This window comes from Trichosurus vulpecula, chromosome 2 (genome assembly GCF_011100635.1).
Source record: "Trichosurus vulpecula isolate mTriVul1 chromosome 2, mTriVul1.pri, whole genome shotgun sequence".
NCBI classification, from domain to species: domain Eukaryota; kingdom Metazoa; phylum Chordata; class Mammalia; order Diprotodontia; family Phalangeridae; genus Trichosurus; species Trichosurus vulpecula.
This window is the reverse complement of record NC_050574.1, coordinates 67,826,726-67,842,242: the sequence shown is the minus strand read 5'-3', so window position 1 is coordinate 67,842,242 and position 15,517 is coordinate 67,826,726. Positions and strand designations below refer to the sequence as shown.

The window sequence follows — 15,517 nt, the reverse complement described above, 5'->3', positions numbered from 1 at the left end:
TCTTATTAAGGACATTTCACACCTTTTTCAGGAACTAGTCAGCGTCAGAGCACAGTCTTCTTCAGTTAGCATTTTTACACCTCTATTGAGAAATTTCTTTAATGTAAGACAAGATGTTTATCAATAAAGTCAGTGGAGGCACAGGAGAGTACAGTATATGGGCACATCCACTACATTCTCCCCCTTAATTAAAAAATGTATGCTTTTTGCAGATTATGTAATTGTGCCTTTGATCATACTGTCCCATAGGCCTAGTTCTGGGGATTATTCCAGGAATCTAGGAACAATCATAATTTACATGGAAAACTATACCCTATTTAAAAGATGCCACCAACATCATAGTACCAACAGCAATTTATCTAAAACATGATACTTTCCAGGAAGCCCCTTCTGATTCTGCCTAGCCTTAAACATATTATTCTTTCTCCTAAAGTATCTGCTTGTGGCTTCCTAGTTAAAGATGAAGGAGCTATACCAAAGCATCTTATTAATCGCTTGATTGATGTACACGATGACATTAAGTTATAAAGATCCACAGAAAAATATATCCCATAGCTTCTCCATCTTTTAGAACCTTTCTCAATTGATGTTAAAATGTCATTTGAACTCAGTAAGAATAAATTTCTTTATATCCTCTAAGGGAAGATACAGATTAAAGACTATGAGCTTGAATCCAGAGGCTAAATTGAACCAATGGATCATGGCGATCCCTACAAATGCCTTATTTTTCTCCAGATAAAACACATCAAGCATAAAGCTATCAAGAAGAAAGCTGTTGCTATGCATAACAGGAGACTTGTTGGCATCCTAAAAGCAAGGCTGAGTGGGAAGAACACATTTAAAGCAACTAGCAATACCAGTCTTGATATATACTTTTGAAACTGTAAAATGAACTGTAACAGATTTGGAAAGTAGCCTAGCAAAAAATCACATAATTTTAGTGAAATGCAGGACTCATCACACTGAGGTGGCTATGGAAAGATGAAAACTTTTTCTGTAAAAACAAAACAAAAAATAAGGAATAGGATTGATAGACATCTCAGAATGCATAATAAATAGGTTAAAAACTTAGAGAAATATTTTTGTTATAAGCAGCCATCACTTCGCCAAGCAAGTGGTGATGATAGGCACATACCTGTGAAATTGTCTAATGTTAGCCAGAAATGGTTTACCCCCAGATGGAGCCTAATGAACACATAAGATCCAAGAATGAAATCAAAAAGCCCTCTATGAGTGACATTCACATGAATTCAACCAACCAAAGACACTCTTCTGGCTGAGCAATACACACTTTTTATAGAAATAGAAGGGTCCAGCAATTGAGGACTGAGCCACCATAATCAGAAATTTCAGGACCCTGGGTACAGTGATCAATGCAGATTCTGTAAGGAAACAGTAGAAAGTATACAATGTTTCACTGCAGGTTGAAAAAAATTAGCACTTGACACAATACTACCTGGTGGCTGGACTAATATATCAGAAATTCTCTATCTTCTGTAAATAGATAACCAGCTCCCAGGCTACAGACACAAACCTCAAAATATTCTGGAGAATTCAACAAATAAACTATAATATAACAACCATGATCATGGAACAGTTGCCCACAATCACCAAAACACAATCTGCATGTTCTGGAGCCACAATTTCACATACAATTCCCATTATTTGACTTTTGTTTATGGAAATGTTTGTGTTTTTGATGATTTTCTAATTCATAATAAAAGTTTGAGGGTGTTTTTTTTAATTGGTGGGATCAGGAAAGGCTTCCTATTGGAGGTGTCCTCAGAACTGAACGATTTTGAAAGGTTGTATATTCCAGGTGCAGGAGATAACTTGTGTACACATTAAACTGGGCAGCTATATAAGAAGATGTCTGAATAAATGTTCAGAGAGCTGGGAACACTTTCCCTAGAGAAGATTAAAGTATAAATGAGAGCTTCAATTGAAGGGTGACATAAAAGACATAGCAGTTAAAGATTGATCCTTTCTCAAGAGGAAGTTTTCCCTTAGGCTAAAATCTATCCTAAGTTCTACAGAGCAAATCCTTTTGTTAAGGAGATTTGTTTTGTGAAGTTTGGATTCGGTCAAAGGGCTACACTTGAGGACCTAGAGGGCCCCCTCTAGGCCACAGGTTCCCCACCCCTGTACTAAGGCCTACTAGAGCTATGATCTCACTTGCACCTCCCTGTCCTTCACCTTTGTTCACTCCCCCCACTTACCCCCAGCATATCCAGTCTGTTGCTAAGGTCTGTTATTTGAATTTTGTAACATCTCTTGATAACAAACCTTACTTCCTTCTGATACTGTCACTACCAGTGCAGGCTTTCATAGTCTCATACCTAGCCTATTGTAATGGCCTGCGGGTTGGCCCCCCTGCCACAAATCTCTCCCCAGTGCAGGCCATCCTCCCCTCATCTATCAGAGTGATTTTCCTAAAGTCCAGATCTGACCATGTCACCCCTGCTCCTTTAACTCCAGAGGCTCCCTATCACCTCCAGGATCAAATGTAAAATCCTCTCTGTGGCATTCCAAGCCCTTCATAACCTAGCTCTCCCCTCTATCTTTCCACTCTTAGATTTTACTCCCTCCTCCCCTTCCCCATGCATTTTTTGATCTAGTGGCTTCCTTAATGTCCTTAAACAAGATGCTTCATCTCAACTCTGGGTATTTTCATTGGCTGTCCTTCATGCCTGGAATGCCCTTCTTCCTCATTTCTGCCTCCTGGCTTCCCTGGTTTCCTTCATATCCCACCTTCACCAGGAGGCTTTTCTCAGTGACTCTTAATGTAGTGCCTTCTCTCCATTGATTATTTCGTTTATTCTGAACTTGGCTTATATGTATGCAGTTATTTGTATATTGCTTCTCCCATTAGACTGTGAGCTCTTTCAGAGCAGGGGCCACCTTTTCCCTTTCTTTGGATCCCCAGAAGTTAGCACAGTACCCAGCACATAGCTGGCAGTACCTGGCGCATAGCTGGCAATACCTGGCACATAACTGGCAGTACCTTGCACATAGCTGGCACTTTAAATAAATGTCTGTTGACCGACATTGGTAGAAGTATGCAAGTGAATGAAATCATGGATCCTTGGAACATAAGTATAAGTGGGAGAGAAAGATTCAAAGTCCAAACAGTACCTAAAGTAAGAAAATTAGTGAGGAAGAATGCCAAAATCAATCTAGATTTTCTCTTCAGAATAAAAACAGAAAACAACTCTGGAAATTCTAAGAGCTATGGTATACCTCCCACTATCCCTTCCCATCCTAGCCTGTGGTATCTGCTAGACATCTCCTTAGCTGAAGCCTTTCCTGCTGCTGCCCATTGCCTTTGTGTGACATCTGTCTTCTTGATGTGACCATGAAAAAATGCAGCAGACCAAATGGAAACCAAGCAGTGTCGCACTAGACATAGGGAGAGACCAATCCAAGTGAATAAAGATGTATTCTTTGCCTGTTATGTGCAAGGCACTTTGCAGGGGATACAAAGAAAAAATGAAAAACAGCCCCTGCCTTCCTGGAGTTTATATCCTACTGTACGCCAATGTAGCTAAACCCACAATTCATTCTGTGACAGTGATTTTTGACAATGACACGTTTGCTATCAAGAAACTTCTTTTTCCCTAGAAGAAGGAATTCCAGGACCAAGTCACCATGCAGAATGAGAATCTGCAGCTTGAAAAGAAGCAACTTTTAGAGAAACTAACAGAACAAGATGAAACTATACAAGGCAACATATGTATGATCTCTTCAGTCCAGAATAGGTGAGGATTTATTCCCAAAGAATATGGCTCTTTTCTGTCAAAATGTCTCCACAAAAATGATACTACTAATTAAGCAAAAAGAAAACTGAGACACTTTTTCAGTTCTTTAAAATATTTCACAATTTGCTGTCCTTGACAGTCTTGTGGGGTCATAGATTTAGAACTAAAAAAGGATCATAGATTTAGAACTAAAAAAGGGATGTTAGTGGACATGTAGTCTAACCCTCCATTTTATACACAAGGAAGTTGAAGCTCAGAGACACAGTGAGTAAAAGGCAGAATTGAAATTTGAACTTAAGTTCCCTGACTTCGGATCTGTCATGGTGTCCGCTAGAACCCACTGGTTCATAGTGTGGCTATAAGTAGTGTCCATGAGCTAATCCCCAAACCCCTCCTTGGGAAGTGAATTATCTTCAGGAATAGTAACATTAATGAGTGTCTTATAACTGTTGTCATGGATTGACCTGTTGTTATTAAAATGTCCCAGGGATTAAACTGGATTGAAGGCTGGGGTGAGATATTCATAACTTATAATTTGTTAGAATTGGCATCTCAGAGATCCTCTCTATTCCAGCTTCCTTATTGAGGCCCAATCACCTCAGTGAGTGATACTACTGGACAAGTACCAGCTATGTTTTCTATTGTTACAAAGACAAATGTCATGGTGAATAGTGGAAAAAGAACCCATTGGCATCAAGCCAGGTTGGCAGGCATTCCTGGAATTATTCTTTCAGAATTCCTTGAATAACATGCCTATGTCTGATAACATAGCTGGTAGCTTAAGGGAAGATGGGAAGATTGATTTTCTGATCCCTCCCCACCCTGCTTACTGGGAAAAATAGCAACATTCCAAAAATTATCGATTATCTAGTACTAGTATAAACGTAGTGAAGGAAGGGATGTGAAAAAAATGATAAAGAATTATGGTAACTGCTTAAAAGGCGGGGGGGAATTGGTCCCCTCAGGAATGCTTTTTAAAAAAAAGAAGTACTCTTCTACTCTGCATATCATCTGCATGTGAACCAAAAGAGACGATTCAGGCACATGTCCAAAGTAATCTAAAGTTACAATCATAAATAGTAGTCATAACATTTAATTTCCCTTGGTTTGTCCCAGTGACATAATGGTACAACTACAGTATTAGAAGGGGTGCCGATGGTAGAAATTAGGCTTAGACCAACATCTTATACCACACTCCAAAATACATTCTAAATGGATTCATGGTCTTAATATTAAAGATCTTACCATTAAAATTACAACAGAAACAGATCACATACCTCTCACAGTTGTGGGTAGGAGATGTATTCTTAACCAAACAAGAGATAGAGGCAATTATAAAAGATGAAATAGATAACTTTGATTACTTGAACCTGAAAGGCTTCTGCACAGACAAAATTAATGCATATAGGATAAGAAGGGAAGTGGTCGAACAGGAAAAAAAATCTTTGTATCAAGTTTTTCTGATAAGGCTTTGGTGTTAAAAATATGGCAATAGTTAAATATATATATAATTATATATGTGTGTATATATATATATAAAAGTGTATGTATATATGCATGTGTATACACACCACACACACACACACACATATATATGTAACCTGAATAGTAATTCCTCAATAAATAAGTGGTCAAGGGCTATGAACAAACAGTTCTAAATAGAATGCCAAAGTATTTACAATCACATGAAAAAATGTTTCAAGTCACTAATAATAAATGCACACCAAAACAACACTGAGGTTTCACTTCACACACTAAAAACTGGTAAAAATGACCAAAAATGGTAATAGTTAATATTGGAGGGGGTGTGGGCTACACAGAGGCTACATGTGAAAAATGCCATAGAGAATATTTCCATTCAGGTTCGGGTTAGACTGGGTGGTGTCTCAGGTTTCTTCCAACAATGACCTCCTATGATTCTTCTGTTTCTTCCACATTTCTTGGTTATACCTAGCACACTTGTACACTTAAGAGCTATGTGTTTATTAAATTTCCAGTCAGTCGTTGTTTATTCTTATTTAGTGAATCCGATGGAGGTACTGGAGAGTTGTCCTGCCATATTATGGTTCCCAAAATCTGGGCGAGAATCTGGGGCACTGGAAAAATGGGAACTCTTGGAATTACACAGGATTCAGACAAAGATTTGTAGTTTCACCTCTGGTTTATGCTACCCATAGAGTGCTTTTCCTGGGTGAAGAAAACAAGCTACTGCAGGAAAATAACTATCGGCTTACCCAGCAAGTCAGCCAACTAGAACGAATCCTCAAGAGTATCCAGGTTCGAAGAGGGGAGGTAAGAAGCTTGCTTCCTATTTAATCTTCAGTTTTCAAGATTGCATCTTATTCTCCTGTCATCTTTGCTGTCCCACTCATCTCATGGTGGGCAGTAGGGGAGTAAAACCCATTGGCTGCAAACCGGAGTGTCAGGCACTTGTGGAATGATTCCTGCAGAATGGCCTTCTATTCCAAATCTTTCTTCAAAGAATTCTCAGCACCTAAGTATGCCTAGTGGGACACTGCTTGGTTTTCACTTGGTCTACTGCATTCTTTCATGGGTGCATCAAGAAGACAGATGTCACACAAAGGCAATGGACAACAGCAGGAAAGGCTTCAGCTAAGATGTCTAGCAGATACCACAGGCTAGGATGGGAAGGGACAGTGGGAGGTGCACCACAGCTCTTCATTCTAATTCACATAAAAATCACAGAATTCCAAAGACAGAAGGGACTCCTGACATTTCAATCCTTTCTATGAGATTTTTCGTAAGTGTTTATTCAGGTTTTTCTGTAAGATATTTGATAAGTTTTTCTTTGAAGATCCAAATTAGAAATCCTAGTTATGCCTCGGATTTATAACATATTATAGTGTCTTTACTAATGAAAAGCCCAGAGTTGAGTAGGGAGGTAAGCTAAGGAAAGCAGCAGCAATGTACTTCAGAGTCCTTCAGGCTAGAAAGTCAGTTAGAATGACACCAATGAGTAGGGAGTGGACTGTTACCTTAGGGTAAAAATTGGTTGTCATCATCTTGCCTTTGTTTGCTACCTGTGGGCAGTCTTAGGCTGTAGGTGTTGATTTGAGTCAGAAAGGGGGTTAAAGACAGAGATGAATACTGACCCTGGGAGAGATATTAATCAATCAGTCAACATTTATAAAATGCCTACTATGTACAAGGCACTATGCTAAGTACTAACACTACAAGAGGCAAAAGACAGTCCCTGCCATCAAGGAGCCTGTAATCTAATGGGGGAGACAACATGCAAACAAATACATACAAAGCAAGCTATATACAGGATAAATAGGAAATAATTAACAGAGGGAAGGCACTAGAATTAAAAGGGGTTGGGGAAGAATTCCAGTAAAAGATAGGATTTTAGTTGGGACTTAAAGGAAGTCAGAGAGGTCAGTAGGCAGAGTAAATTAGAGAATTTCAGGCATAGAAGACAGCCAGAGAGAATGCCCATAGCTGAGAGAAAAAGTGTCCTGTTTATGGAACAGCTTGGAACCCAAAGGGTACTTGTCAGGGAGTAAGGTATAAAAAGACTGAAAAGGGAGGATGGGGCTAGGTTATGAGGGGCTTTGAAGGCCAAACAGAGCATTTTGTATTTGCTACTGGAGACAATAAGGAGCCACTGGAGTTTATTGAGTAGGGGGTTGAAATGGTCAGACCTACACTTTTCCTGAAGGATTTTCCTGAAATCACTTTAGTGTCTGAACAAAAGAGGGCTTGGAGTGGGAAGAGCCTTGAGGCTGGCAGCCCCACCAGCGGCAATGGTACAGACATGAGGTGCTGAGGGCCTATAGCAGAGCGGTGGCAGTGTCAAAAGGGGGTGTGTTGGAGAAATGTTGCTAAGGTGAAACTGGCAGGCCTTGGCATCATGTTGGAAATGGGAGGTAAGATATAGTGATGAATCTAGGATGCCTCTTAGGTTACACACCTGAGGGACTGGGAGGATGGTGTTGTCCTCTATAGTAATAGGGATGGTGGGGGGCGGGGAGCAGAGTTTAGGGGGAAAGATAATGAGTTCTGTTTTGGATTTATTGAGTTTAAGATGTCTATTGGACATCCAGTTCAAGATGTCTGAACAGCAGTTGGAAATAAGAGATTAGAGGTCAGCACAGAGGTTGGGGCAGGAAAGGCAGATCTGAGAATCATCAGTATAGAGGTGGTGATTAAATCCATGGGAGCTGATGAGATCAGCAAGTGAAGTAGTATAGAGGTGGAAGAGGAGAGGGCCCAGGACAGAGCCCTGAGGGATACCTACAGTTAGAGATTATGATCTGGAGGAGGATCCAGCAATGAAGACAGAGGATTGATCTTAGAAACTGGGAGAGAGTGGTGTCTCAAAAATCTAGAGAAGAAAATACCAAGAAGGTGAGAGTGACTACAGAGAGGTCAAGGAGAGTAGGAATTGAGAAAAAGCCGCTGGAGATCATTGGTAACTTGGGAAAGAACAGTTTTGGTCAAAATAATGTTGGGAGCCAGATTGTAGGAAGAAAGAAGAGAGTGAGAGGAGAGAAAGTGGAGGCACTCATTGGAGATGACCTTTGGGAGGAGGTTATCTACAAAGGTCAAAAGAGACACAGGACGTAGCAGAGATGGAAGCATCAACTGATGGATTTTTCAATATGGGGGAGATATGGGCATGTTTGTAAGTGGAGAGAATGAGCCAATAGACAGGGAGAGATTGAAAATAAACGAAAGAATAGGGAGAGGACAGTCTGTTGGAGGACACAGGATAGAATGGGATTGCTTGAACAAGTAGAGGGCTTAGTCTTGGTAGGGAATAAGGTCACTTCATCATGTGAGACAGAGGTGAAGGAGGAGAGAGTGGCAGAAGGCACCTGCCTGACAGGAGATAAAAAAGAGGAGAGAAGACGATGCTCATAGCAAATGAGCTCATATTTTTTTCTGTAAAATATGAGACAAGGTTCTCAGGTGAGAGAACTTGTCAGGGGTGTGGGGAGCCATGAAAGGTTTGAGGAGGGATGAAAAGGTTTGGAAGAGCTCCTCTGGGGAGTGGGATAGTGAGCGAGTTTAGATAAGGGAGCTACGGCAGGATTGCCTAGCAGCAGCGAGGGCCTAGTTGAGGCCATATGATAAATCTGTAGTGGACACAGTCAGGACAGTTGTATCATTGTCCTCTTCATTCAGCAGCACATGTGTATGAGCGAAGGCAGCAAGTGCTGGGAGTGAGCTGACACTGCAGCTTGGATGGGAGCAATCAGTGATGTGCTAAGTGGTCTACGGATTTAAGGGAGGACAATCTAAGGTACAAGTGGGTCACCAAGGGGTCAAGATGGGTAAAAGAAGAAAGTGGTTAGTGCAGGGGAGATGATCTACAGATACTTAAGAGGATAGGACTAGCCTCTCATTTACTCTATGAAGGTTATCACTGACTGGCTGCTTAGATTTCTTAAGAGAGGAGCTCCGGGTTAGATTGGGCTACCTGAATGATAAGAATATACGCCCTTAGTACTGCCTTTCGCGAATTTCAAACTGTGCTTTGCAGATGCCACAGCCACATTCAGAAGTGTTTGACTCAATATATACTTTGCAGATTTCTTTGCCTAATGAAAAATTAGTGTGTGAAAGAAAAGGGAGGGAGAAAAGCAAGGAAATTTTGAGGTCTATCTCAGTCAGTCAATGCACAGGCATTTTTTAAAGTGCCCTCCTATGTGTTAGGCCCTGAGAATACAGGAACAAAAGTTACAGGAGCTTATATTCTTTTGGGGGAGGGAGACAACATATGTATTTAAGATATTTTTTAAAAACAAGGTAATTTGGGGGCAGCTAGGTGGTGCAGTGAGTAGAGCACCAGCCCTGGAGTCAGGAGGACCTGAGTTCAAATCCAGACTCAGACACTTGACTGTGTGACCTTCGGCAAGTCACTTAACCCCAATTGCCCTTCCTCCCCTGCAAAAAAAAAAAATTAGGTAATTTGGAGAGAGTACTAGAAATTGGTAGTCAGGAAATTGACCTCTTAGAGAGTGGCACTTGAGCTGACATTTGAAAGAAACCAGGGATTCTGTGAGTCAGAAAGGGGAGAGGGTATGTTACCAGCGTGCTAGGATAGTCTGTTCAAAGGCACAGAGTCAGAGGAGAGAGTCAGAGATGAGCTGTGGAGTGTGGGAAGGGGAGTAATGGTTAAGGCAGGCTGAGGAGGGCTTTAAATGCCAAACAGAGGAATTTGCATTTGATCCTAAATTCAATAGGGACCTCACAGTTTATTGAATTGGGTAGGGACATGATTAGACCTGTGATTTTTCTACTTCAAGGCACATCTTCTGGTTTTATCTTTCTAGCATTGGGTGACCATACATATATGCATATATATGTATATATTTAGGCTTGATGACTTTATTCTTCACACCTGTGTTTTCCTTCACACTGTTAACCTCAAAGTTCTTATCCATTATTCCTCTATGTGGTTGACTCCCAAATCTCTGTTTCCAGCACTTACAACTCTCTTATGTGTTTCTGTTTCTTGAACATTTCCTTTGGAGAGTCCCACTGTCGCTGCCATTCCCTTTCCCAACAATATATTTTCTTAATGGTACCACCATTCCTCCAAATGAGAGAACTTGGAATTTAATAATTTTTTATAAACTAAAGAATAAATGAACGAATGAAAAGACATTTAGTGAGTGCATACTCTGTGCTATATGCTGTGCTAAGTGCTGAGGACACAAATAGAAAACAGAAATAGTCTGCTGTAATTGGAGGAGACATTAGTTAGGTGGGCTCAGCCACAGTGTGGATGTCAAGGTCCAGGGGTCTTAGGGCACAGTATCAGGTCAGATGACAACACCCAGGGGTCCAGAGGGTACAGTGGCAAAGCACAATAGCCCTCTATCTCCCTGGAAGGATTATAATTGGTGACTCCCTGCTCATCCAAGTGGTGTGAGTGGCTTTTTCTGCTCTGCCAGGGGAGAAGAACCCTGTCATTGGGAAGTAGACCCGGACTTGAGGCTTGGGATGGGGCCAGGGCTTCTGGGTTCCCTCCTTTAGGCGTTAGGAGGAGGAAGAGGGAAGAGAGAATTAGCAGGAAGGTTGAGAGGAAGGACTCCCTCTAGCACCTCTTCTTCTTGTGTCCTCTAACACTCTCAACAAATACAAAGAGAACTTGAAATCAAACACTAAGTAGTAACAACATAAAGTTTGCCCAGCATTTTATATGCATTATCTCCGTTGTCTCCTTTCATCTCTTACTATTCTCATTTTATAGAAAAGGAAACTGCAACTCAGAGAGGTTAAGTGACTTGCCCAGAATTACACAGCTGGCAAGTGGGTGAGGCATGATTCAAATCTGGGCCTCCCTGACCCGTGAGTGCAGCACTTTTTCCAGGGTCAGATATAAATCAGTACTGGAGAATCTTATCACACATATCCCTTATGATCAAGCACGATTATGTGTAGAGTGCTTTGCAAACCTTAAATTGCAATATTAATGTTAATTGTTATTACCCCCAGGGGCTCCCCAAATATCGATTAGGCATAACTCATAACTAGGTGCCCCGCGTGAGGGTAATAACCAAGTCCCAAACTCCACATACGCCCTCAAGGTAATAAAGTGCAAAGTGGATGTGGCCCAGCTTTGATTTCACGCGACAGAAAATGCGCAAAGTTACTCAGAAACAGAGAAAACGTGTCCAGCCCTGCGCCCATCAAAACTGAGCAAGCAGCACCTCTTCCCTTTGGGCCTGCCGTGTTTATATTCCTCACTGTAACAGCAGAGGATTGTTTCTCCAAACCACAGGGCTCCTCGCTCACTGGTCTTCCATCTTTAGAATGACAGTTTCCCAGATTTTTGAATTTGGGAACACTCCAACTGGAGGTCCACAAAGAGGCAGCTCTCTACTCCCAGGCCGTAAGCTTCCTTGCCCTATCTGCTGTGCTCCGCCTGGCCTTTAAACAAGTGTGACACTAGGTGTTACTGCTCTTGGTCTAATGAGTCAGATTTCAAGGCCCAAGTTTGTAGTAATTCTGCCTTTGGAATTGCAGCTATGAAACGCATGCTTCAACAACGGGCTGCGGGTGAGGGGGATAGGTTTGGGATCCTAGCCTTGCCCTAGGAAAGATCACTCTTCTTGTGTGTCAACCAGCTCTGTCCTGTGCCCCAGTGACAGGAAACAAGGGACACAAGGAAATGCAAAGTACGTAGGTAGCCATAGGTATTTATGAGAAATAAGATTAGATCAGCCAGATGCAGTCTTTAACAGAATAAAAAGACCCAGAAAGGACACACTTAGAAATGGGTGTCAGTCACATCTAGCTGAAGTGAATCAGTGGAAAGGGGATAAGGATGACCAGTTACTTCACTTTTTTTTTCACTCAGTGATCCAACCGCCTGAGATAGTGACTATAACTCTTTGCCTGCCCCTTTAGCTTCCACCTCTCCAGTCTTCTCAGAGGTGTGGCTTTGAAGAGGTGTTGGGGGAGGGGAGGAACCACCGCCTTCTCCAGATGTTCTCCACCCTTCTTTTTCATGGGTTCTCCTTTCAGTCCGCCCCAGTCCCAAAACAAGTAATATTTCCTTGCCTCAAGAGATGAGCAAAAAATCTTGGATATCTGTGAAGATCCAAGCCATTCTTACCCCCTACGGAGAAGGCATTCATTACACAGGGAAAAGGTAAAAAAAAAAAAAAAAAGCAAAAGGAGTGAGAACAATCTATACAGTCATAGCTTCTATATCAAGAAACCATCCTTCTGAGTCCTAGGAAGGTAATCATCACCTTGTGACTCCAACTCACTGCAAACCAATCAGGAATTATCAATTGTCTGCCTAATTATAAGTGTGGACAGCATGTTTCATTAGGGCATGCACCCTGAAAGTTTTGTTGTTTAATATGAATGTTTATTGACTACTTAGATATAAAGTACATTTTTATCAAACTAGAAAAATAAAACAACTTAATTTTTTAAATTAACAATTACTTTTAAAATGAGATACAAAATACACCCCCTCCAAAAAAATCGAGACACTACAGTGTGCCTGGACATGCTTTGTACAGCCTGAATGTATGCCTAGGCTTGTAACAAGGTGCCCATAAGCATGTCCATACTATCTAGGTGGAGAGGATATGAGATTCCCCTTACCCTTGTCTCTTACATATATACATATGTGTACATATATGTATATACATATATATGTACATACATACATAAAACTCACCTTTTGGAATTGCTAAAAGGCTTGGAAAGGAGCAAGTCAAGTCAAGAAGCATTTATTAAACACCTATTTATTATATGCCAGGCAGCCAGACACTATGCTAAAAACTCTGGGGATACAAAGAAAGGAAAAAAAAAACAGTCTAAAACAACTCTGTATAAACAAGAAGGTTAATTGAAAATAATCTCAGAGGGAAGGCATTATGTGAAGAAAAGTGGTTGTTGCATGCATTCTTCCCAGTTCCTTCATCTTGAAGGGTTTTCACAGCTGACCTAAACTCATTTCTAACTCTCACTTCTAACCTAATCCTGACCCCTAAACTTGACTTCCAAGTTCACCCCTCCTTTTGGAAAGAAAGAAAATAATAATCTTTGTGTAGAAGAGGGGAGGACAAGAGGATATGGCCTTGTTGGACTAAAAGCATGGTGGAGTTTGGAGCAGAATAGCTGGAGTCTGTATGCTTAAATTTGCCATGGGGATTCAAATGAGGGCCAACCACCTCACCATTCCCAAGATAACAAGAGTGAGGCCCTGGGAATAGGGACAGACATTCCAAAGATTGCTAACAGCCATCTGAGAGGCTGGAATGGAGTTGTTGGAGAGATGCCTTGGGCTTTCCTGGTTGAGATCCAGTCAATCAATCAGTAAACATTAAGTGCCAGTTATGTGCCAGGCACTGTGCTAAGCCCTAGTCTCTACCCTCCCTCTTGTCTGCCCTGTTTGCTTCTTTGCTCTGCTGTTTGCTAATGGAGAGCTGGCCAAAAGAGGAATCAGACAGGCTGTTCCTCCCCCTCCCCTCTTTCCCCTTTCTTCAGGCTGCCAACCATAGTTGCCTTTAAATCATCTACGTTTTATAAATGGTACTGTTTTAAGTGTTTTCTCAGTATGCTTACAACAATGGGTTAAATCCTCATGGCCATTCAAATCTATGCCTGTTCAACTTATTTAAATACTAACATTGACTGGTAATAGAGGAAAGTAAAACCTGGAAGAGAAGCAGATTTAAAATATTGTTGTTGGGTTGTTTCAGTTGCATCTGATGCTTTGTGACCCCGTGTTGAGGTTTTCTTGGCAGAGATACTGGAGTGGTTTGCCATTTCCTTCTCCAGCTCATTTTTCACACAAGGAACTGAGGCAAACAGGGTTAAGTGACTTGCCCAGGGTCACACAGCTAGTAAGTTTCTGAGTCAGGATTTGAACTCATGAACTCATGAGTTTTCCCAAGTCCAAGCTCAGTGTTCTATCACTGTGCCACCTGGATTTAAAAGTATTGAGAAATCATAAGCCCCCTTTTGTGCTTTCCCAATGCAAAACTTGCTGTAGGTTCAAGCCATATATTTACCTGGCATTACAATGCATTAGAAGGAGAAGGAGAAGGAGACTAACATTCATTGTCCAGACTCCTCAAAGACAAGAGCCAGTAAGAAGCTGAAGGTTGCAAGTGGGCAGATGGCCAATTTTCTAACTACTGGAGGGAGGGGCCCACTAATGGCTTCTCAGTTTTAAAATCAAGCACCACTCTTGAGGGAGCAGTGAGCAGAAAGAAAGACAGCCTCCAAGAAGGGCAGAAAGACTGGGCTACCCACCAATAGCTCAGCTTGCCTTTCCGTGTAAGGCTCCACTGGAGCCAGTCCAAACAAGTCCTAGAGAGCTGGTGGATAAATTTTCAGAGTCAACATTTTCATCTCATAAATCAGCAAATGCTACGTAGCTGGATGTCCTGTTTTGTTTTGTCTGAGCAAAGAAAGTGATGCAGAAAATGTTAATAATGTAGGTTATACTTTTAAAAGTGTGTCGTGTTCATTCTTCCCAGAGAGCCCAGTTAAATATTTGCCAGCACACCCCCGCTTATCCATATGTATATATACATATAGAACACATTATTAAACAAAATAATAATTTGCTTGTTCTCCTTCCCCTTCTGTTCTCGTTCTTGTTGTTTTGCTATTAGGTTTCTCTGATATATATGAGATTGTAAATTTAGAGCTTGAAATAACACATTGTTTTTGAATTTCTTAACTTTTATTGAATAATTCCTTTCCTCAATATTTTGTAATATTCCTCTGTTCTTTTCCAGGGATCTGTTTTTCTGTTTTTATTCAGAATTAATTTTTTATAATTACTTTTTTATGGTATATTTAAAATTGTATATTTAAAATTTTTCATGGTCTCCTGTAGGACTCTGTCTATTTTCCCATGTAAATGCTGTTTCATGTAATTCTTAGTGCCATAAGCAAGGCAGGCATCTGAGCTTTTCCCCAGGGAGCTAAAATTTAGATAGTGCTGATAGTACTTGGCAGAATAGTTAACTATTCCTTTAATAGTTAAACCCATTGTTCCATACCCCTGCAGTCCCACTCAGGGATATACTGGAACCAACTCTTGACAGGCTCTCCAAATTGTTCCATTTCTACCGTGAGCATTCGCACCTCAGAAATCAGCAAATGCTAGAAATCAAGGCTTGATTTATTGTTTTGTTGCTTGTCTAGGTTTAAGAAAGTGATGTAGAAAATGTTAATAATGCAGATTAAACTGAAAGGTGTGTTGGTGCATGCATTTCCTCCCCAAAGAGTGGGGTGTTAAACAGTCA

At 41.0% G+C, this 15,517-nt stretch overlaps 1 protein-coding gene across 1 annotated transcript in view; it reads left to right on the top strand.

Moving 5' to 3' along the window:
• The window catches only part of CCDC30 (coiled-coil domain containing 30), a 145,632-nt gene that overhangs the window by 117,148 nt on the left and 12,967 nt on the right, over positions 1 to 15,517 (top strand). The window contains 2 exon segments of the mRNA XM_036745742.1: positions 3,622 to 3,758; positions 5,936 to 6,050. Of these exon segments, the coding sequence (XP_036601637.1) occupies positions 3,622 to 3,758; positions 5,936 to 6,050 (252 nt within the window).